At 39.3% G+C, this 24,406-nt stretch overlaps 2 protein-coding genes across 2 annotated transcripts in view; one reads left to right on the top strand and one right to left on the bottom strand.

The window, feature by feature from the left end:
• sorcs3b (sortilin related VPS10 domain containing receptor 3b) overlaps positions 1-18,666 on the top strand; it is a 64,079-nt gene extending 45,413 nt beyond the window's left edge. Inside the window, exons 17-27 of the mRNA XM_049600695.1 lie at positions 246-359; positions 854-1,025; positions 4,128-4,314; positions 4,619-4,752; positions 5,100-5,223; positions 5,548-5,660; positions 5,938-6,072; positions 7,340-7,439; positions 8,343-8,448; positions 8,568-8,728; positions 14,936-18,666. Of these exons, the coding sequence (XP_049456652.1) occupies positions 246-359; positions 854-1,025; positions 4,128-4,314; positions 4,619-4,752; positions 5,100-5,223; positions 5,548-5,660; positions 5,938-6,072; positions 7,340-7,439; positions 8,343-8,448; positions 8,568-8,728; positions 14,936-15,000 (1,411 nt within the window). The 3' untranslated portion in view covers positions 15,001-18,666. The remainder of the gene's footprint in view (positions 1-245; positions 360-853; positions 1,026-4,127; positions 4,315-4,618; positions 4,753-5,099; positions 5,224-5,547; positions 5,661-5,937; positions 6,073-7,339; positions 7,440-8,342; positions 8,449-8,567; positions 8,729-14,935) is intronic.
• Positions 18,667-21,145: 2,479 nt separating this feature from the next.
• Positions 21,146-24,406, bottom strand: part of LOC125903722 (VPS10 domain-containing receptor SorCS1-like) — a 69,647-nt gene continuing 66,386 nt past the window's right edge. The window contains exon 27 of the mRNA XM_049600821.1: positions 21,146-23,226. Coding sequence (XP_049456778.1) covers positions 23,168-23,226 — 59 coding nt within the window. The 3' untranslated portion in view covers positions 21,146-23,167. The remainder of the gene's footprint in view (positions 23,227-24,406) is intronic.

The raw sequence follows: 24,406 nt of genomic DNA, 5'->3' as shown, positions 1-24,406 counted from the left end.
TCAAGTGACTTATTAGAATTCAATTAATAATGAATCACTAAATTAATTTTAAATATCTTTTATCCATCTGTCTAAAATTCTGTTTGATCCTGCTTGTCTGACAATCATGTCTCTAGTTATGGTCTTAAAATATGCCACAAAGCGCCAAGCGCGGAGCATTTGCCCCACTACAAAAGCTTGTAGATTAGTTGAGTAGCACTGTTTATCATTTTATGAAGTGTCGTGTTTTTTTTTTTCTTTGGCAGTGATTATGGTTGGGAACGCCAGACCGACGGCAAGTGCTCCCCTGCTTTTTGGTTTAATCCAAACGGTGTGGCTAAAAGCTGCAGCACCAGCCAAAGCTTTCTTAACAGCACAGGGTAAGTGGCTCCCAATGTTCAATCCATCACAAAACAATATTTCTCCATTCCAGCTTGTTTGTCATGATGTCTAAAACACAAAGCAAAAAATAATGGCTCGCTTCCTGAATGAGTCAGAAAAAAGGCCTCTGAGTAGAGCTGAAAAAAAGTAACCTAGACTGTGTCCCAGTTCCATAATGCATAATGATAAGTCGCTTTTGAGTGTGCTGCGTGTTCACACTCAAACAGTGACAGAGTGAAGTATACTCAGAGAGGCCTGTATGCATACCGCTGTAAACCTGTGTGCTGTTGATGGAAACTTTTGTCCCACAATGAACTGCAGAAACTAAACTGAGGGGCTGCTCAAAACTGGGGAAAAAATAAGAGTCTGGACAGCGGTTAAACAACTCCAGAAACATATACAATAAAATTTTATTTTTGGTAAGACATTTTGCCCATGCCTGTATGTATGAAAGAATTATGACACACTTTTATTTAAACTTTGTGCTTCAAAGGTATCGTAAAGTTTTGTCCAATAACTGTAAGGAGGCTGGGAGAAATGTGTACTCGCCCAAGAGGCAGTTGTGTCGCCCCAGACCACCCAGAGGCCTCCGGCTGACCACCAGTCAAGGGGAGCTCAGTGCCACTGTTGGAAACAACGTTACCTTCATGGTCTACCTCGAAGATGTGAGTCATATCGCCTAAAAGTCAATGTAGTGTTAGCAGTGGCTGTAGTTAGCATGACTATTGGCGCTGTGAACTAAGTGCTAACACCAATATACTTAATTATACTGATACTTACTATACTGATATTTTGCAGGTTTAATGTTTACCACGTTCACCTTCCCAGTATAGCATGTTAGCATGCTAACATGTGCTAATTAACACTAAACCCAAAGCACAGCTGAGGCTGATAAATGTCACGAGTTTTGCAAAAGTTTGGTTATGAAAATATTGTTAAAGGGACAGTTCACCTCAAAATCAAAAATACATATTTCTCCTCTTAACCGTTGTGCTGTTTATCAATCTAGATTGTTTTGGTGTGAGTTGCAGAGTGTTGGAGATATTGTCTGTAGAGATGTCTGCCTTCTCTGGAATATAATGGAACTAGATGGCACTTGGCACAAATCATGAACAGATTATTCAAGATAATCCACAGACTTTGTAGTGAGCAGTGTCATGTGGGAACTAGGGGTGTAACGGTACACAAAAATCACGGTTTGGTACGTACCTCAGTACACAAGTCACGGTTCGTTTTTTTTTTCGGTACAGTAATAAAAAAAAAAAGACAACTATTAAATATCTTTTACTTATTGGTAACCTTATTAAAACATACCACCACAGCAGTTAACTCTTTTTACACAATTTTTGAATGAAACAAATATATATAATTTCCTGCTTTTTCACATTGTTTGAATGAAAATAGAAATATAAATTTCTGCTTTAACAGTTTTACTCAATTAAAATAAAAAGTATAGTGCAGCTGGTCAGCTTTAAAGCCTGCTCAGATTCAGTTTTACCAGGAACTTACTTAGCTTTCCCACTTTGTTAAAGTGCAGTAAACAAAACATGCTTATATCTAAAGTGCAGCGTAAACAATTTTACTCAACTCCAATGGCGTTGGTTATTTCTTTAGCGCAATGGTTGGGGAAATGCTCTTTCTTTTTAAACGATGACGATATCGTAGTTTGCACCAGATTGCTTTTTCTAGTCGTGCCGGTTAATGTTCAAACTCGGGTGGTGTCACTTTAGATGCGTTAACATGTTAGACGTGTTTCCAAGTACATACCCGACCGCTGTTCTGCAGTGTCGGCACACTGCTTTTGTCTTGTCCACTTGTTTATTTCCATCTTCGTATTTTACCCTGAAACCAAAATGTTCCCAAACGGAGGACTTAAGGTTTGCGGGTGGGTCTTCAGGTTCGTCAGGTTCACTTGCCATGCTCTCAAAATGCGAGAATGCACTGCACAAAGTGAAAGCGGGGATTTATGGTCGGACTTGGTCCGTCACTCAATTATATCCGTCGGGGAACTAGATATTTTAAATGGTTCGGCTCGCAAAAACGGAATTAAAATAAAACAAAAATAAAATAAAATAATATCCTGCGCCCAGTAATTCGGTACAGGGTCGTGCCGAACCGAAAGTCGCATACCGAACGGTTCGACACAAATACATGTACCGTTATGGCCCTAGTGGGAACTATTTTCTTTCTACCCAGCTACACCCACCAACTGTGTCAATGTGGAGAAGGAAGCAGCAAGAGGCTTGTGACAGTGTGAGATGTAAACATTAATGTGGTCCCCCTTGGCTGAGCTGTGACATTAGTTAGCTTAGTGTTGCTGGTTGAGCTAGCAGTAGATGCACGCTCGAGAGAAGGCAGGTATCTCCAACACCCTGCACCTCACAACAAAACCATCTAGACTAATAAATAGCGCTACAGGTAAGAGGTAAAATATGTACTTTTGATTTTGGAATGAACTGTCTCTTTAAGTATTAGACAAATTACGATTTTGACCTGATGATGGTGCTAAAGGAAGGGAGGACGAATGTAGTTACAAAATTACATGGCGATTAGTCCAATAGTTGTTGAGATATTCAACTCAAAACACAAATGTCAACACACTGAAAGTGCTGGAAGAAAAGTTGCAGATTCATCTTTTGGGTACAATAAATGTCTGTGCCAAATTCTGTGCCAATGTACCAAGCAGATGTGTCAGTATTTCACTGGCAAATAAAAATGGTAAGACATGAGGTGATCAACAAAGTTCTAATAAATACTTGAATGTCAGTACCCAATTTCATCGCAGTCCATCCAATATATTTTCAAACCAAATATGCCAACCTCGTAGTGGTGTAAGACGAACATTCAGGGGATCACCACTCATTAGGATGCACCGTCTGTGAACCATAAATGTGTTCACCAAGTTTCATGCCACTCCATCTGATAGTTGTTGAGACGTGTCGAGTCGAGAGTCATGCCACGAGCATGACTAAAACCATATTTTCATGTTTACCTCTAGCATAGTGGTGCAGATAGTTTTGTTTTTATTTGTCCATGTTTTGAGATATCTCTGGTATTTTTGCCTCCAGCCCAAAAACTATGAGTGGAATTTTGCTTGCTGTGAATTTAAAATTTCAAACAGTATCTTTACTGGATCATCCTCAGATCTCAGTGTGAACAGTTTTCATTGGAAGTACTTTCTGCTCGATAAATAATCTCAGTAAAAAGTGTTGACAGTGTGTTCTGTGGATTATTCAGAGTAAAGGGGATACTGTGTCTGGAAGGAAAAGCTGTTGTTGATTCTTTAACATCACAAATGGAGCCCTATTGTGTTAGTGTGGCAGTGGAAATACTGATATCTCAAAGTATGGGAAGCTGCCTTCATGGCTGTATGCCAGAAGGGATAGTAAGAAAATCTGTTTTTAGTTGTTTTTGTGTAATTTATGTGATTATATGTTTATGTGAAAAAAGATCCGGATAATGGGAATATGTGTGTTTGTTTTGGATGATTTTATCAGCTGGCTAGATGGCACCAGATTATAAACTAATCCTTCTTACTTCCGTGACCTCTGGAGCTCTATTTTTACTTTTCCTCTTTTTTCCTCAGTTGAATTTCTGTCTCCCTCCATTCATATTCACCTACAAAGTGTTTGTGACACGGCTTACAGGACATCTCAGCCCCAGCACTTTAGTAGTGGACTGTGCTTGCTTCACTTGTATGTGGTCTAATTGAAGTATCCTGACCTAAGCCGCGGTGACAGATGCCATGTCTTACCGCCCGTCCACAGGGAGACTCGCTGAGGACCAGCATCCAGCTCGACTTCGGGGATGGCATCAAGATCACATACTCTAACCTGAGCAGGACCGATGATGGCATCAACCACATCTACAGAGCAACTGGGATTTACCGAGTGACAGCATCTGCCGAAAACAGCCAGGGATCTGACAGCAGCACGCTGTTTTTACACATCACCAGTATGTGAATAAGAGACGTCATTACTCATTCCTGCAGCGGCGCATATAGCATGAATCTCTTCTCTTTCATGGATAGTCACATTCCCACTCTGCTGAATTTTATTTCAGTCATGAATGTATTACTTTTATGCATTTTAGCCTTGGGAAATGGAAAAACACACCTGGAGCTAAATGTACATCAGCTGCGATCGCTGTAATAATCCATGAATGATAAGTTTGTGTGTTTTACGTGTGCCTGCATTCATTTGTATGCACACATGTGTAATGCACAGATGTGCGGTGGTGTTATGTGTTGCTGCCTCAGGTCCAGTGGAGCGTATATACCTCTCCACTCCTATTGTAGCCATCAGGGGGAAGGAGGTTAATCTGACTGCGTTGGTATGGCCGAGTCACACCAGAACATTGACCTTCTTCTGGTGGTTTGACAACAGCTCCGAGGTGAGAAGCTTCTCCTACTCCTACTCCCACTATTGTTCCACACACACTTTTTATACTGCAGTTTTTCCATCCTCTCTTGTTGCCATTGTGTTGTTTAAAAAGTGTAAATCTACTGAGCTTTCACACAAATCATGTAAAATGTGACTGCACGTGACTGCCCTGTGTCTTTCTGGAGGATCCAGCAAGAATGGCTGGTCATATTTATTTATCACGTTGATTGTGCTCACTGCAGCACCCCCTCATTATACAGTATGTCAAGGGCTGCATGTACGTAGTATTCTATATTCGGCTGGGAGGATGCAGGGTTTTTCTGTGAAACTCTCTGTGTTTTTCCTTTTGAAATCCAGCCCATTATAACCTTGGAGGGAAGCATCTCATACACATTTCACAGAGAAGGAAAAAACAAGGTCACGGTCCAGGTTGCTTCTGGGAGCACCATAATGCAGGATTCAAAAGTTATAACTGTTAAAGGTGAGTGGGGGAGACAGTCTTCAAAGCACTTTAATTGGTGTGATGCGCGTTACATGAATATGCAATATGCTTTCTCGGGGAAAGTATGGTGCCTCTCGGTCCACGCTGCAAGCGGCGCCACGTTGGTGTCAGCGTGGACTCATCTAATGAATAAAATGTCACGGTAGGCGAACACGAAATCTTGAGGAGCAATTAACTTCAAGGCGTATGTTGCCAAATGAGAAAAGACAAAACTCCACATCAGATTAATCAAAAAAGAAACCAGAAGTAACATTCATATTCTAACAGACATCACTTTGCTTTTTTTTTTTTTTCCCCCACCAGAGTTCTTCAGGTCGCTGCTGTTGTCGTTCTCACCAGCTCTTGATGAACACAACCCTGACATCCCCGAGTGGAGGGAGGACATAGGGCGTGTGGTGCGGACAGCTCTGTCACAGGTACAGCGAGTCCATATTACTCTGCGGTCTTTCCTGGAGCCAGCAGTCACCAGTGGCTTTCAGGGTCATTACTATTTCATACCAGTGTGCAGCATTGATACTGCAGTCTTGATGTCTCTTTGTACTTTACCTTTGACAACAGTAACCAAACACAGTTATCTAGAAATTGAACTGAAGCTGTTAAGATGTCAGTTTGCCGATCTTAACTTTATTTTGCAAAGTTCAGAAGTAACAGTGCAAACTTTATCCGTGCCTGTGGTGTGTCCCGTCGCTGCAGGTGTCTGGGGTTCCTGAAGATCAGCTGCTGGTGTCTTTGTATCCTGGACTTCCATCCACAGCAGAGCTCTTCATCCTGCCTGACGAGCATACGTCAAGTGAGCACAAGAGAGGAAGTGAGGACGCTTTAGAGACGGTAAGACGTCTGGAAATACTCCAATATTATCATGTGAACCTTTATCAAGAATAGCTGTTTTTATTACTCCACTGATTTGACACATAAAATGATAAAAGACATGATTAGTTACGAAAAAAGCTCATGTCCCCAAATCACCATTAGATAAATTGCTAAATTGATTTTGGCCTTGTTTTATTTATTTATTTTTTCATACCAGCTGCTGTGCAAAGGAGCCAACAAACCAGAAGACATGAAAAGGAATAGTTCAACATTTTTGTAGCTTGTTTGCCGAGAGATAAGTCAGATCTTAAATTGCTTTTTGTATCCGGTTTAGATATTAAGATCACATTTTATCTAGATTGTTCACTCCGTACACAACAGAAATGTAAAAATAAGTTGTGTTTTGCGGTAATTTGTCAAATTTCAGGATGTTTGCAGGTGAATTTTTGAACTATGGCGAGAGCTAGGCGAGCTGTTTCCCTCTGCTTACTTTCATTATGCTAAGCTAAGCTAACGGCCTCCTGGCTTCAGCTCCACACTCACTGTACAGACATGAGAGTGGTGTCGATAGTCTCATCTAACTCTTGGAAGAAACATATTTGTTGAACTATTTCTCATCAGGAAAGTGTTACATCTCTTTCTAACTGGACAGGTGCAAACAAGCAAGCAAGTGAACATTCGATTGTTTCAGTGTTTCCTAATGATGCTCTGCCACTCTGCTATTCGTCTATTTATTGTTACAGCTTGCTTTTTTTTTTTACTGCTTACGATCATCCTTATGTTCCTTTGTGTCTTTATACTGTTCGCTTATTATACTGCTTTTTGTTTTTGTACAGTTTACTTTTTTTTATGTACTTATATATTGCTTTGTTTTTGCACTATCCCTTTGCTGCTGTAATGATGCAAATTTCCTCTCTGTGGGATGAATAAAGGATTATCTCATTTTATCTTATCTTATATAACCTGCTCCATGCGTCAGGGAACAAGCTAAGTGATGTGTCGTTGGTTTGCAAAACTACTTGGTCTAGCTGTATTTTTGGCAAAGCTTTGCACACCTCCACCCTGTTTTCAGAGCAACAGCAAACCGTTGCTTAGTCTCGCTCAGGTCTCAACAGGCTTCCTGAGTTAACTCGCTTGTTGTTAGGAAGAGATGCTGGTTCTAAATTGCCAGTCTATGCTATGATCAAGGCATTATGGTACTTAATCTTACAGATATTTATTTGTATTTATTCTAGCATCATATATCATTCTTTGTTTCTGTGTTTTTCTTAAATATGTGAAACAGATATCAGATATTTTTGTCACCGCCCTGAACCAAGGCCTGATCCAGTTTGAGCTGAAAGCGGATGTTCGCATTATTGTGTACATGACTCAGCAAACTTTGGGTAAGTTTGTCGTAACATCTCTGCACACTTGGACCAGTGTAATTGTTGCATTTAAAAGCCTTCCGCAGGTGCATTAAAAACAAAGCGTTCAAATAGATCTTAGTCTTATTTCATGCCAGTTTAGTACAGTATGTCGACACATCCGCAGCGCATTTGTTCTACTTGCAGATGTGCGAGAGATAAGCCACGTGTCTTCCTTGGGATGATTTGACATTGAGTTCTACCAAAACACTGAGGAAATAAGACAAAAGGCAACAGTTTTCCCCGAGTGAGATTTATATGATACTGTATATCACAGGATTTAAATATCTTTCACAGTGCACCAGTTTTACCTGAGGCGGTGAGACAGTAGCTCTCTTTTGAAGTCAGCCAATCAATGACATGATTGACAAAGAAGGCATTTTGTATGCACTGAGGAAATCGTCAGGGTCACCGGGTCATTAGCATATCGCAAAAACGTGTCGATCAACCCTGCGTGGCTTTACCCTTTTCATCCACCAACTGATCTGTCTTCATTTGTGTCTGCATACAAAGGTCTGAGTTGCCTTTAAAATGATCCAGAAAGGTCATAGACTTCATAGGCTTCTATCTGAAGGAGAGAAAGATGGGCGGCGAGGGGAAATACTTTGAATATTGCATCTCAGCATTTAAAAAGCCATGACTATGCATAAGCTACCTGCATGACGGACCCCAGGGAGAGGCAGTAGACCTCCTAAAGGTTCCTTTTAATACCCTGAGGGGAGAACATGCAGAGAGCAGCTCTTCAAACTGTACCTGTGGTTCTTACATGACACGGGCTGATGAAAGTAATCTGGTTGAAAGAGGACATGGCTTACGGGGGGAAAATAGAAAGCATTTGTCTTGGTCAAAATGTGACGCTCATTTGATGCGTTTATCTTCCAGCACCACTTGTGGATTCAAACTCCATCCACAGTGGGTCGGCCATGCTGATGCTGCTCACTGTGGTGTTTGTTGGTTTAGTGGCATTCTTCATCTACAAGTTCAAAAGGTGTGTTCACTTTGGAAAAATAAAAATATATTGTAGTGAATTCATCTGTAAATCAGAAGGATTTATCTGTGTTGTTGGTGAAATCCGTACACGGCTGCTCTGCTTTCTCTTTTTATTAGGAAAATCCCTTGGATCCATGTTCAGACTGAAGACAGTCATGAGAAGGAACCGGAGGTGATCAGTACAGTCGGACAGAACGACAACATGTCCAAGGTCAAGCTCAGTGAATTTCCCTCTCAGAAAGAACTCATGGAAAAGGAGTTGGAGGCCAGGAGCAGAGGTACAGAAGCTACACAATACACTCATTAACACCATTAACAAAGATTATGTGTTGTACAAAATATAATGTACTTCAAAGGGGACCTATTATGCTTTCCATTGTTTTATTTTCTTCATATAAATAATGTTACAATGTGGGATGTTCATATTAAATTTGAGACCATTCTGAATACCGAATATGTTTTTTCTACTTTGACTACAAGATGACGTCAGATCATGACAGATTTCTGTATATGGTCATCAGCTCCAGGCACGCTATTGCGAATGACTGTAACAGAGTGTAGCTGCACCTTCTGCTGTGAGAAGTCATCAGTACAAGTCTCTAAACCATAATCCTCACAACTCAACATGATCTAGTAGGAATATGATTAGAAATCAGATCAGAAATTGACATCAACAACCAAGATGACATGTTTCCCTGATGTTAGCATGTGGCTACATGTAGCAGTGTACTTGCAGCTGGGGAATGACTTGTGTATGGCAACACCATCTCCCGTTAAAAATCACCAATAAGAGCTTCTTAACACAACCAGACATGCTCCAGCAGGGATGTGATCCGAACTTGGGGAGAAAGTTTACATGTTCCCCTCCCCCTGTTAGCATGTAGCTATATGTAGCAGCGTATGCTATGTAGTTCAGTGGTGTTCATTATGTCTTCAGTTTCTGATAATCACTTTAGTTGTTCTTTTATCTCAGACATATATTAAGGTGTTACATACCTTTTTAGGCTTCTTGACATGTTTTGGCGGAAACTTCCACCTTCCTCAGATGTGTCACTTGGTGGTGGCCTACGCTGCTACATATAGCTACATGCTAACGTCAGGGAAACATGTAAACTTTCTCCCCAAGTTCAGATCACATCCCTGCTGGAGCATGTCTGGTTGTGTTAAGAAGCTTTTATTGGTGATTTTTAACGGGAGATGGTGTTGCCATACACAAGTCATTCCCCAGCTGCAAGTACACAGCTACATGTAGCCACATGCTAACATCAGGGAAACATGTCATCTTGGTTGTTGATGTCAATTTCTGATCTGATTTCTAATCATATTCCTACTAGATCATGTTGAGTTGTGAGGATTATGGTTTAGAGACTTGGACTGGTGATTTCTCACAGCAGAAGGTGCAGCTATACTCTGTTATAGTCAGAGACGCCGAAGTGCAGATGCATAAAAAAAAAAATACTGACCAATCAGAGCAGACTGGGCTTTTGCAGGAAGGAGAACTACAATAGATAGGAGCTAAAACAGAGCATTTCAGACAGAGGGTTAATACAGGTGTTCAGCACAGACAGTATGAGAAAAATAAGTGTTTTTTGAACACATGTTCTAGTAGAAAACCATAATACAAGTATGAATCTAAAAATACGCATAATAGGTCCTCTTTAAGTAGTGGTGGAAGTATTAATATTGTTTTACTCTAGAAAAAGGAGCAACATACCACAGTTTGCAAAAAATTCCATGTAAAATCTTAAGTAAAATATCTAAGTATTGTCAAGAAAATGTACTTAAAGTTAAACATACTTGTTACACAGTCAAAATGGGCTCTGTTGTTACATTATTATTGAAAACTTTCCAATAATACACAAGTGGATGTATTTTAAGATGTGTAAAATCAGTCAGAAACCACAGTATATGACAGCTGAATAATACAGAATATTAATTATAGTTGTGTACTACTCAGACCCATTAATATAGGATTTAAATGATGGCTGTCACTGTAAGAAACGAATGCTCATTAACATTCTATTGCCCTAAAACAAAATTAAGCATCTGTTTTGAATAAACTGTAACTGTATTTTGGTGTTGACACAAAATACAATGTCTCAGTCTTATTTAAAAGTATCTTTCTCTGTATATTGACGTGCAGCACACATCCAAGGTGCTGGGACGTCTTCATCGATGCAATGTGTCACATTTTTGCAAATTGCACGCCACAAGCACAACTGCAGCCCAGTAACAAGATATCACGGTGACAAGTTAACTTTGTGATTGCTATGGCTGACATCCACCATGATGCCTTTCAGATGAGAACCATTCGGTCCCAGCAGACACTGTGGATTATTTGACAAAAGTAGCATTGCAGTGCTCCTGACAAAGACATGTGGGCTGCAGGCCGTTTTTCTGGTCGCTCAGCACTTTGGCTATTCTTCATTTCTCAGCTGTTTCTACCTTTTCCAAGTCCTTGCTGATCTGAAACAAATTAACTACTTCTTTGGTTGCTTTCGAAAGTGTTTATTTACAAAAGGGCAGAGCAGCGTGGGACCTTTTGATTTGGGCCTCGCTAGATTAAATTAATTTACAACCTGCTGTTTAAAGATTTCATTAATACTCTGACGCTTGGGTTAATTCTCATGCAGTCTTATTTTGGCTGGGGAAACAAGTACAAGGCTTCAGTCCATTTTTTAAAGGAATACAAAAAGTCTTATCATCTGCTGCTGCAGGTCTCTGTCCAGTAATCATTCATCGATTTTAAATAATGCCTTCATTGATTTATCTACAGAGTTATCCCTCACTATTACAACGTGAACACTCCCGACATGTAGATTTAATTGTGTTTAAAATCTGCCAAGTATAAACAGAATAACCCCGTGAAATTTATTTCCTGGAGTACAGATTTTTCCATTGCCCGTAAGGTAGGTCTTGCTCCAGCCAGTGGAAAACATGCTCCCTACCAGAGGAAAAACATTAACCAGGTTTAATTTAATTAATGTCTGGGTTCAGTGGTTTTATGTGTTCTCATCTTAGTCAAAATGGCTTTACAAGCTCTAAGAAGAAGGAGAATCTGCTAGTCATTGATAGTTTTCTCAGTGCAGCTGTGTAAAACCAAAATACGTAAAGGCTGAAGCGAAGATTTGAACATTTAAAACAGGATTTGATTAAAATGAAAATTTAATGATGTAATGATTTATGTTAATACAAATTGGCTCTGAATGATTAAAATGACAGCTCGCTGTGTCTCATGTTTCATAATAAGCAGACATTTGCAGTTTGGTTGAAATAAGAACTTAATAAGCTGTAAACAACATTCAGGACAAGGCAGGAGGTTGTCAGAGCAGGTCTACCTTGCAATCAAGTCAACGTTGCCCAGTGTGAGAGACACAAAATTAATACTTTGAAAAAAAAAATTATATACAGAACTACAGTTCTCTGACAGACATGAATCAGTCTCTGGTTGGACCACTCTTGATGCTCCTGCACTGTGAGGGAGAAGTGAACTTCTTCCTTGAATGCAGTGTGACTCAAGTTTTATTAAACCTCAATTGAATTACACTTAAAGGGGATGTATAAGGCTTTTTTACTTATTTTCTGTCATATATATATATATATATATATATATATATATATAATTTTGGATGTTTATATTCAACATGCCTAAAGTTTCACATAATGAGGTAAATGTATATAAAAGTAATATCACACTGTTTTTGTTCTACTACTTTTGCAACAACATGATATCAGATAGTGACAGATTTCTTTATATGGTCATCAGCTCACACACACCAAGTGTTTACATTACATACACTGTTACATGAAGCTACATGCTAACTACAGGGAAACATGCAATCTTGGTTGCTGATGTTAATTTATTCCTAATTATGCTGGAACATGTCCGATTGGGAAGATTTGGTTTAGAAGCTTTTATATTTGATTTCTGACCAAACATTGTCTAGTGCAGTGGTTCCCAACTGGTGGGTCACGGTCCAAAAGCGGGTCATGGGTCCATTCTGTACACACAAGAGACTCTGAAACATGTCAAGTTCGTAAAAATACGATTTATTTTTTAAATACAGTGAATTTCTGGCACAGAGCTTTTATTTTGAAGTGCTGTTTCCTGCTGTAGAGTGAGTGACAAACGGACAGCTACCTAACAGAAACGGCAAACTAGCTCAACGACATGGCCAAATACAAGAATGATGCTGAATGTATTAAACTATGTGGACCTTTAACTAATGACTAAGGAGAAGTCTTGACCCCGGGGTAGGACCAGTTGGGAACCATGGGTCTAGTAGAACCCAAAATATACAAGTTTGAGTCTGAAAATGAGCATCATAAGTCCCCTTTAAAGTTTTACATTAAAGTGATACCTTAGGAGTATAGAAGCTCCAATCTGTTCTCATTCACAGGTTATACAATACCGATGCTTTGTCACGCCCTTCTGTGTCTCAACGCAAAGGGCAACCTTAAGTGTATCTATGTGATGCACAGCTGAAACACATATGACATGGTTGTGTTTAGGCAACAAAAAAAGATCATATTTTGGGTTAAAAGTTATAGTAAAGCAACATTGACTTTTGTTTTATATGGGACATAAACTCCGGTCTCGTGGATGAAAGTCCAGTTTTGTTTGACCGCCTCCTTCTCTTCCTCCTGCCCTATGTGGATTTTCTCGTTCTTTATAGGACATCAGTTGTTGTCAGCACTTATTGCCAAGAATGGATTTACACTCAAGTTAACTGAAAGCCAAGAGTGTCTCATAAAGACGCCAAAGGCTGCCTTTCATGTCTATCACCTTCCAAGAGGTGTGACAAAGCGGCAGTATTTGACACCTTGGGAATGAGAACAGGCTGAAAATTCTTAGCTGAGTGTGAAGAATAAAACACTTCCATGATGTGACTTCCTCCTACTTACAGTAAAGTGTAAGATTACACCCTTTAAGAGCAACTCTGGGGGATGACATGATGAACTGCATGTATTAACAGGCATTCAGACCTCCACTGTTAATTCTTTTTTTTTTTAAATCCTTACATTTTTCTCAGTAATATTTTATTCAGGGCATTTGTAATTTACATTTTTAATTGTGTGAAATCCTTGAAGTGGCTATAATTTATATCATTACAATAACAATATATGAAATGACAATGTGAAAGATGACCCTACAGAGAATTATCACGTGAACCTGCAGCTCCCCTCAGCTTTATGGAGCTTTGAGTTTCAGCTCAGTTTTGATTTTACACCCCAAAACTTTATTATTTCACTCTTAGTCCTCTCATAGCCTCGTTTTTGTCTCATAAAACTCTAAAAATCCATTATGTCCTACAAGCACCAAACAGCAGAGAGACAAAGTTAGTGTTTAGCTGCTGATCATAGTGAAGCACTTAGCCAGAGATGGTGGAGCCCAAAAATAGAGCTAAAAGACAGTGAATAATGGACTTACATTCATCAGGTGGCCAGACAGTTGCACAAGATTAATAAATGTCGTGTTAATGTTGTGTACTCAACTCGTTTCCACTGCCCCCTAGTGGCCAAAATTCCAGTTATCGTTAGTTCAAATTCAGACCTCTTGAGCTCTGTTAAAGAGCATCGTCAAGTTGTAATCATTTTGATTACTAGCTTTTAGTTTATGAGTAGGGGTAAAAATGAAGTTTTACTTTTGTCTCTCTAGTCCAAAATTTTATTTTTAGTAATTTCAGGTGTCTACCCTCAGCTGTGTGTGTGATACAGTAACTTTTGTTAAGGCTCATGAGATATTTAAGGCTCAGTTCTTCATTTTAAACTTTGTCTCATCTATTACTTTACAAATTGTGAATTTGCTGCAGACTACATAGATTTTAATCTTAAAATAGGCTCCATGTAAAGGCAATTTAAATGGGATGAATCATATTTTCTTTAGCAAATGTGAACTGACTGCAGGATCTTTACCTTGATGAATTCACTACCAGGTTATTAGTTATGTGGGAGAACATGAAATTGGCTTCACGCAGCTTCATACAAATCACTGAATTTAAACTACTGACACAGTTGAGAGATAAAAGTGCCACCTCTGAATAAGCCAGTGTCTGCACAATCTGAACGACCCCACTTGTCACAGCGATCCTATCTTATCAGCCCTCCATCACCAGCTCAGCCCTGCTCAGAGAGGCCACGTTCCTTTGAGACAACAGGGGGCTTTTCAACCAATATGCATGGGTGATGAATTTATAATTAAGTGTAAAAGCTTGCACAAGCTATTTGATCTTCAAGTAAAAGGATTAGAGAGACAGAGCGAGATTGAACTTTAAGTTGTTTGGTTGATGTTAATGGCAGCTATTCCTTCACCCCAAAAATCAATGTCATGTAGATAAAGCAGAAGTATCACAGACGCTGTGTTTGCGTAGTCTCTTTCATTATCACAACCTCGAAACAAGCCACTTGTGATGTTCCTGTGATGTCAAAGCAGTTGACTGCCCCTGTATTTAGTCTATTTTTATTATTTGCTTGCATGTTTACAGGAGGAATTGGAAGAAATATGGAGAGAATTGTCACAAGGGAATTTCCAAACTGTACTAATGTCTGAGACTCTGTTTCTGAGTAAGTACAGATTGTTGTGTTACAATTGTGCTGAAATTGTTTGCTTTGTTGGCATTGTTCTTCTTTTTTTTTTTAAAAATTCATTTCACGCTGATAGCTGCTATTGTTCAAAGTCATGTTTTTAACCCACATGGATAGAGTAAATATCTACTTTACGACACGTGATGAAGATCAATCCACCGAGCCAGACTCTAGGGCCTCTAGTTTGAGGGCGGTGAGTTGCTGAAATTGGCTGATAACGTTGCACAAACTGTCCAATTAGCATCAAGATTCCCTCGCTCTACATCGACACCACCGATGCTAACATGAGCATTTTATGAATATTCAGCTGCCATTGTGTACTTTTGATGAATGCTTTACTGCCTGTGGACAAATCACCGTTTTTCTTAATTAGGACCATGTCAGGACAGGAAAAACAGACTGCTGCTGAAATGATATACCTCAAAAGCCATTTTAAAAACACTTAAATAAGAAAGGTACCATTAACTTAATGAACCAGTACAAGAAAAAGGATGTATAGGCTTTACTGTATGCATAAAAGTTTGATAAAGGTATGTTAAATTCTGCATTGAATGACAGAACATGATCATGACTTACTAAAAAGGACATTTAGGCCCTAAAGGCCCAGACACACCACAGTGACATCAAAGAACTACTGGTGATGAAGGCTGACTGCTGCGTTGCCTCACGTCGCCTGTGTCTCGGCCAAAACGTTGCATTTTACACACCATTAAGTCTACAGCCAACGGCCAACTAGCAAGTACGCTTATTACACAGCTACGTACTAAAGAAATCAATAATCTGGCACAAAATATTAATTTAAAAATGATTCTATAGCGTCTTTGACAATGATGTCATACATCAGTGTGCTTGCCTGATGGAGAGCAGGCAACTGGGGCAACAGCTACCAACACAGCTGTTCCAAATCAGGAAGAGTTTCTTTTGAATCCCAACTAACGTCAGATGTAAATGTGTACACTACAGCATTGTATTAAAGATGCCTTGAGTTGGTTTTGCCCTGCATTTTTTTTTTGGTTTGACCTTCATTTAACCAGATAAGTCAGTAGAGATCCTATTCCCATTAACAACGGTGAAAGGAGGCAAGTCAATTCAGTGTGCTGTGACAACTACCCCATTTTTTTTAAAGCCACAACCCAGATTTTTAATCAGCATTTCTCCAGACCTTTTGGGAATGGCTGACCGTGTAGGTACAAAATAGTAGCTAGTAGTGTTACACCCCACCCTTGTCAGCTCTATGGGGTGAACAAAACTCCATCACTGACCCAAATCACCACATAAGACACCTTTAAAACAAATGAACATTGTGTACATCCATGTACACAATTCTTAAGCACATTTACCCACCCAGGCAAAAATAAATTGGCTGTCGCTCAATACTACTTTGGTTATTTTTATTCTTTTTTCCCCCCTAAATCTGTTATTTGAAATTTTACAAATAGAGCTGATAACAGGCAAAATAATATTTGGTCTATCAGTAGTGAGTCAACAAAAAAGTAGGTAAATAAAATAAGAACAATACAAAACCAAGACAGAACTAAGACAAGACAAATACTACAAACCAAATCAGTACCCAGAACAAGACAAAGGACAAAACAACATAGTGATAAAATCTGAATATAAAAATATGTAGAAATACGTGTATGATGATAAAATTAACACTAAATACTAAAAGATAATATAATGGTTGTTGGTCGGACAACTGCCCGTCACATCACAATTTAATATCTGTAAAATAGATGATCATTCATTCAGAAATATCTGGAAGGTCCAGCTCTCATACATACTCAAAAAAGGGATCCCACATATGCAAAATTTCCTCAGGGAGCCCCTCATTATGCACCTCATTCTTTCCAGTTTAACACAATTAAGGACTTCCCTTATCCACACAAAAACGTAACAGTCCACTGGACTCTTGTACACTTACATCTGGCTAAATCATACTGTGGTCTGGGGGACGAAGTAATTCATACTGACAATAGCTTTCCACCAGGCAAATCGGTCAAGATGTGGGAATTATCGGCTTTTATCACTTTGTATGATAACATCTAACATGAGTTTAAATTTTCTGCTGAAAACTGCTGCCTGTAGTTTCACCCAACCATTTTCTGTTGTCATTATCCTTTATTTCTAAATCCTGCAGTATAAGGATTCGCACATTATAATAGTAACGTGATTGCAAACAAGCTGTTGCTTCCACTACGTGTCTGAACCTGTGTAGACCTGTTATTAACATGTGTTTCGGTAATCCTAACACATCGCTGTTCACACCTGTGTCTATCATGCATCCCCAGATGACTACTTGTGCTTGGATTTCATTACCACCCACGTCACTTACACTAGAAGGTCAAAGGGCCACACGCACAGTTATTACTTGTAGTTGTAATGAATTGGGCAAGTTTTGGTGCTGTCACCAAAACAACCACCATAACTTGCATTGTTGACAATGCAAAATATACCTAGTCAGATGTGTACCAGATCACCTCGGCAAGCGGTTTGAGTGATTGGATCATAATGCCTTGGTGGTTAATTAGCGAGCGGTGATTGGATCACCCAAGACATGTTAATACCAGGTGTAAACAGGCTTTATGATCATAACTGTGTCCATAGCATCTGCTATTCAGAAATAACAGACCGTATAATACTAAAATAAATTTGATTAATCACAATCAAGTGCACAACAAAGCAGTGTAATTAAACAATACAAGGTCTTGATATGATAAACAAATTTAATGTAATACAAATCCATCTCTCTGACACACAGACTAAACCAGCAGGCTTTAAAATGTGTCAGGTGTAACCCTTTTATCTTGTTTTTAGGATTTTGTCTCTTCATCTATATCAAGAACAACTCAAACAACAACAGAGAGAGTTTTCTGTTTAAGGCAGAGCACATCTTGCTCAGCCTCCGTTCCACAGACGTATAATTAATAGGTCGTTACGTTAAATAAACCACTTTAACTTCACACTCTGGAGAAACACGAACATTTACCGCCCTATAACTAGAGGTCTTTGAGTTGTAAATATACACTAATGAATATTTATATAGAAATGTGGAAATCTGACTGTCGTGACTGCTTCTAAGACAGAAATGTGTAGTTGGTTTTGCTCTGTAAGATAACATGGTGCTTTCAATGACTGTTTCTCAGATGAACAAAAATGTGATGTATGGACATAAAGGTCTGGCCTTAGGAGAGGAAACACTGTAAACTTGTACATAGAGGAAGATGGAATGTAAATCTATACAGTAGACTCATCCTACTTTATTGTAAAGTCAACTCACTGAACAGGCAGTAGTATGTTTCTATGACATTCAATCTCACAACAAGCTGTATGTCCACTTTTTTATTTGATTTTTACAGTAGCATGCCCTAATTATGTGATAAAATATATGATACTACATTAGGGTGGGCAAGTACTGTATATATATAAATATATATATCATGGTTGGTTTTACACATTAAACAAATTATTGAACACCTTGTCTAATAGTCTAGTTGTGCAATTGCCAAAAGTTGTGCATGATCTATGATATTGTTCATTTTTGTCTATGATATATAAATTGTCTTGTTTTGAATCATGTTTCTTACTGTGAACAAATTGCCATTTTAAAATTGTTCAAAATAAATGTATTTTTATATTGACCTATGTTTTTCTATCATGCATGCACCCGCAATATGTGCTGAAATGGATTGTAACATAGTTTACACTGTTTTGTAGGGCTGGCTATTGATACTTAGCACTGATACCAAGTATACCAAGTAGTATCGAAACATCTCTCGTCAAAAGATGGCTGCACTTGATCCTTTTTGTGTCGGGGGTCTGATCCTGGAATGTCTCGACTCCCCGCCAAATCAGGAAACTTTCTGTTGCTGCCGTCGCCGGAGTCACTCAGTTCATTGACTGCCCAATGTTAGTTAGCATGTGCTAACACTGAGCCATTAAACCGTCACAACAAACTCACACCAACATTTAAACGACTCCACTCTGCCACCAAACCTGTAATAATCTTTTAGCAACGTTAAACGTGTAATGGCGGGCAGACTCACCAACTGTCCCCTGGCATAAGGTCCCCCAGAAAGAGTGCCAGGGTTTAAAGCAAATTTTCACTGTTACCAAACAGTATAATTACAATTTTTGGGTCTGTCACATAATGCCCTGTGGCTCAAAAATATGTTTTCCCCCTGACTTACGTGGCAAAAGAGATGTCTGTAAATCAGTGGATCCAATTTTTTAGTGTCACAGCCTTAGCAAATAACTCATTTCACTATCAGGGTTCAATACATTTGGTCCGATTACATTTGGAAAGTCTAGAGGAGCTGCACAATTAAATTATTATATCCCCATTCAAGTTAACAGAGCGCTAACCCAGAAGTAGCTAGTTTGGCCGAATGAATTCTCTAATGTGCCTGCTCTATGGGCCACACCTTGAAACACCCAATCATCTGAGTAATTTTATATGCAGCAGTTTAACAATTTTAGCTTCATGTGCCACTGAGCATTTTACATAGGAACGAATGGGGCCCTGCTGCCAATGCTGTATCCAGGTCTCTTTATACATCCATGACTGGTGTGGAACTCACACGCCTGCAGCAGCAACAAGGCAGTTCAGTGTATTGAGATACCACCAAAACATTTGAAAGTATGGCTCCACTACACGACACTCTTCACATATAAAATAAGGCACTCTCTTGGTATTGGTATCACTTAAAGGATTCTATTTTTGGTACTGGTATCATAGTGTTTTTAAATGATACCCAGCCCTACTCTTGTGTCCTGGCGAATAGATGCTAAGATAGACTTTTTAGGTGTCAGTGAGTAAGAAATGCTCATGTTGTCATGACTTAAACCTGAAAACAAAGGAGGTTCATGAAGCGTTGCTTTTACAACATCACCCCAGTGTTATCTTAAACTCGGGTGCCTTGTAGCAGCCAGCGTATCGGTCTCGGCACTACTCTTTTAATGATCCCTCAGAGGCTCTGAAGTCGGCTTTAATGGGCAGAAGTGTGATAACACCCATGTGAAGATTCCCATTTGACACTTTGACTGAGCTTCATTTTACCTCTATCACTCCATCACTCAAGTTGCCAGTTACTGATGGTTTCTATTTAATGGGAACAATTACTGAGGCTGTGGTTGCATGATGAGAAACAGACGATTTTGTAAAGAAGAACCACTGGCGTTATATTGCTCATTCTCTGTCCTGATTTAGGGAGAAAAAAAAACCTTTCACATTAAAATAGCAAAGAGGCAGAAAGGTTGGAGAACAAAACTGCGTGGCTGATTGGCTAAAATGATTCTCCACACACAAAGCTACAGCAACAAGGCCCTTGTTCCTCTGTTTTGCATTTTGTTTGCCACCTCAACAGCTCCATATCGCACACCAATCTTCCTCACTCCAACAGCCATCAACGCCCCAAGAGTCTTATTCTCGCTCCTGCTCTCAGTCTGAATTAACACCAAGGCCTTTCTCTAACTGCCCTGGGATGTTCGGCAGTGCACAATCAAATTGAACGGTGACAATCACTAATGGATGATTCGCTGCAGCCAGACACTGTAATGTAGCACTCAATGAAAGGCAACATGCTCATCAATTTCACACTGTGGCTAACACAATATTGCTGTGGGTTATTGTTGTGGGACATTTTTCATTCAAGGTGCTACCCAGTCTGGGAAAATCTTCCTTGATTGTGTGCGCGCGTGTGTCGATTTCCTGGAGAGGGGATAATTAATTTGTTGCACAGTGGGAGAGCCAAGGAACTAGCCCATTAGAATCACTCCAGGCTACTTGGTGCTTTTCATTGTCCTCCCGCTCGGCCACATTGTATCATGCAAATGGATGTACTGAAACTTTGAGCCGGCTAAGCAACACTTGTTAAAGACAGAGATGAAGTGAAAAAATTCTACAAAAGTGAGTGTCAGTCGATCAGAACTACCAATTTCGGGCACAGTTTTGGCCTTCAGTCTGTCGATCGACAAAATCAAAGGTCAAACACAACTAAATGCTGCAGCCAACTTACATAGATTTTAACAGATCGAAGACAGCAGGAATAAGCTGTTTATGCTTCTGGGAAATGAGTTTAACAACCAGCCACGCTGCATGAATGCTGTGTTTCTGCTTTATTCCGCAACCATGGTTACTTCTGCAAGATCAAATGAAAAACACAGTAACAACCCACTGTATAATCAAGTCACTTGTAATGAATGAAGTCCTCTAGCCTTTGAGAAACGGAAAGTTCACATTTCTAACATTTTTTTCTCTAATTAAGACATAATATAAATATCTTGGAAAAAATAAACATCATGCAATTATGTCCACAATCGTATTCACAGGTTGATTATTGGGAATTGACAAAAACTTTTAACAAAGAAAAAACAAGCACGAAATAAAAGTCCTCTGATGCTCGGTGTGGAGAGACAGCATTCACCTGACGACGGGTACGAGTTTATTTATGCTTCAGGCTCAATCGCAGGATTGGAGGGAAGAAGTATGGAGAAGCCTCTAGTCAATTTGTCTTACTGACATATGATGCTGACAACACTTAAAAAGAAAAGTTTGATGAAGAAGAACTTCAGTACTTATCCCAAAGAGACAGCAGCTGACCAAAGCTCTGTGCGTAGGCTGAGCCTTGTTGACAGGAGATACGTCTTCTCTATCTCTGTGTCCCTCGCAGCGAAGGAGATGAACAAATCCGCAGCCTTTTGTCCGCTGAGTCCTTGGGGGCAAACCGAGAACAGACTGCAGGCTCCACTGCGTTACTGTAAACTGAGGAAAAGCCATGTGGAAATGCTGGTATCATCGTGCCAGATAAACAGTCCGGAATAAACAAATAAAAAGATGAAAAAATAAGAACGCGTTTCCATTCGAACCTGGTGTCTTTTCAGTGTTGTCGTACTTCCTGTAAGAAGGCACCACAACCTTCACAGTGAGATCAGTTCAAAGAAAAGCAACAAAAACATGAGATGTCTTGTCTTTGTTGTAACAAAGAGCACAAGTCTTTACTTGATGGTGGTAAATCTCAAACACAAACAAATAGCTCATAAATCTTAAACTAATAATGAAATAAAATACAGATAGTAGCACTTTTTACTGCATTACAGCGAGTGTTTGCTGCTGAAACTGTAGCGTCTTTGTTAACACAGGAATTATTCAGAAAATTTACATTTAGTTCTCCTTATAGAAACCAGAATGTACAAGAAATGCTCTGGGCAACAAATAAGTACGAAGCACAAGTTTAAAAGTCATTGCATTGTTTAACAGTCAAAATGACTGTTAAACAATCAAATATAAGATTGCTGCTGCAATAATAATCCATATGCATGATTTAGATTAGAAGATTTGTGTATAATCTGTTTTTAAGTAGGTTTAACATTTATCGTGTTAGCGTTCATTCCAGTGTCACTAAAATGGCTAATTTGCGTCTCCTAAACGAGGGACTGCTCCGTTTCTCATCTACTGTATGCACCTATCTAGTCCATCCACTTTAATCTCCTGTTCTTATTTTTGTTATGACATATATAACATTTTGAGCGGCAGAGAGACAGGCTTGATGGAATACACAGATCTGGGACTAGGAGCCCTCCTTCATCTCCTGGATATTGCAAGCTTTCATTTGATGAGAATCTGGCGATAAGATTTACTGATTGTACAGAGCTTAATGAATCTGCTTCCCTCACTGTCTTACTCAGATAAGCTATTTCCACATAGTTAAACAAAGTAAACTTCACAAACACAAGCCCAAAGAACAGAAATAGGAGCATATTTTGAGATATTATTATACATCACTTCTGTCCCGCTGTTTTGATACTTTCGCATTTGAGCAGGCGCAGCTGTAACCAGCTGAGACAAATAACTTTTACTTCTTCCATTATGGATGTACATTATTTACATAAAAAGATCAATGTCCTTGCAAAAATACAAGTATTTTCAGTCAAAAAGTGTCCCTTTTTCAAGAAGCGAGTATAAATCTGTACAGTCTCCTCAGAGGGATTAGGCAGCACAGTGTGAACTGGTCCATCCATGCATGGGTAGCAAAACACTCGAGACCATTCATTGTGACCGTGGTTTCATCGCTTGCTGGAAGTAACTGCCAAAGAAGATGTATTGCTTTCGAGTTGGTCATAGACTCTCAACATTAAAACACATGGGGCGCTTCATCAGAGAGCTTGATGTCTGTGTGAGATGGCAGGTAGCCTGACAAGGGAGAAGAAAGGGAAGAGACAGAGGAGGAATTTTATGTAGCCATTTGCATACGGGTGTATTTTTGCAGGCAAACACATTTATCTTGGATGGGTCGATTGTTTAGCTACGGGTAGAGGTAAATCAACTGGAACCTCATAGATATTTCTTGATGAAAATGCTTTCACCACACCGCTACTTTCCTGATGCACTAATTATTTTATTGGGTCAAATAATTCACCTAGACATTCTCATCACTTTAGCTCGCACTTGATTGTACTTCACTTACCTGTGAATACCAATACCGCGCGCTGACAAACTCAGGTTGGCAAATACATAAATATACCCCACATAATAACAACTGTATCTTGGCAACTCCTGTATAATAATATAGGCGGAGGGAGAATAGCAACAGCACTTAACAATAAGTGAATATCAAGTATCTCTTTCCTGTCAGTGAGTTTAATGTGTGACCACCGATCCTCTTTATTGATATACTGGCACAACTTTGGTGACAACTTTCTTTGCTGTCCTGAAGAGCCAGTTCACACAATTTACAAAAACATATATTCACTTAACCCTTGTGATATGCAAGTATATTTAAAACAACATTTTGGTTTTACGCATTGAGGTTGTGAGATATCTTACTTCGTGATTTTAACCACAACTTAAACATAAAGACGGTGAATGAAATGGCTGTAGTGCTTATCAAAGAATTACATTTTAAAAATTCAACAGCAACAAGTCTTTTCAGACACACATTAGCCTTCTGTTCGATCAGACTGCCCCACACTAAGCCCCTAAACAAGGACGTGTAGTTTGATAATGAGCAATTAAGAGCAGAGCAATCACAGAACTCTAAGTGGTGTATGAGAGCGATGCTGCCGTATGCAATCTGGTAGAATAACACTGAACAAGTTGATGGCACATTGCTAAGTAGTTTGTTTTTATTTCTATGTCATGCCAAACACTTGGCCCGTATCACATGCAAAACATTTTTGCATCAGACACAAATTGAAAAGATCAGTCAAATCATTACGAGTACTTCTTTGAACTCTAAAATATCATGTTTGTGTGTAAAACTGCAGCCAAGTTGTTCACAGAATAGCAGAGGATAAAAGAAACGCTACAAGTGTAAAGTTTATCCTGATCAAAGGCTTTCTCTCCCTGCTTTCCTGAGCCTAAGTGTTTTGTA

This window comes from Epinephelus fuscoguttatus, linkage group LG16, assembly GCF_011397635.1.
Source record: "Epinephelus fuscoguttatus linkage group LG16, E.fuscoguttatus.final_Chr_v1".
In the NCBI taxonomy this organism is placed as follows: Eukaryota; Metazoa; Chordata; class Actinopteri; order Perciformes; family Serranidae; genus Epinephelus; species Epinephelus fuscoguttatus.
This window is presented reverse-complemented; position numbering and strand designations above follow the sequence as displayed.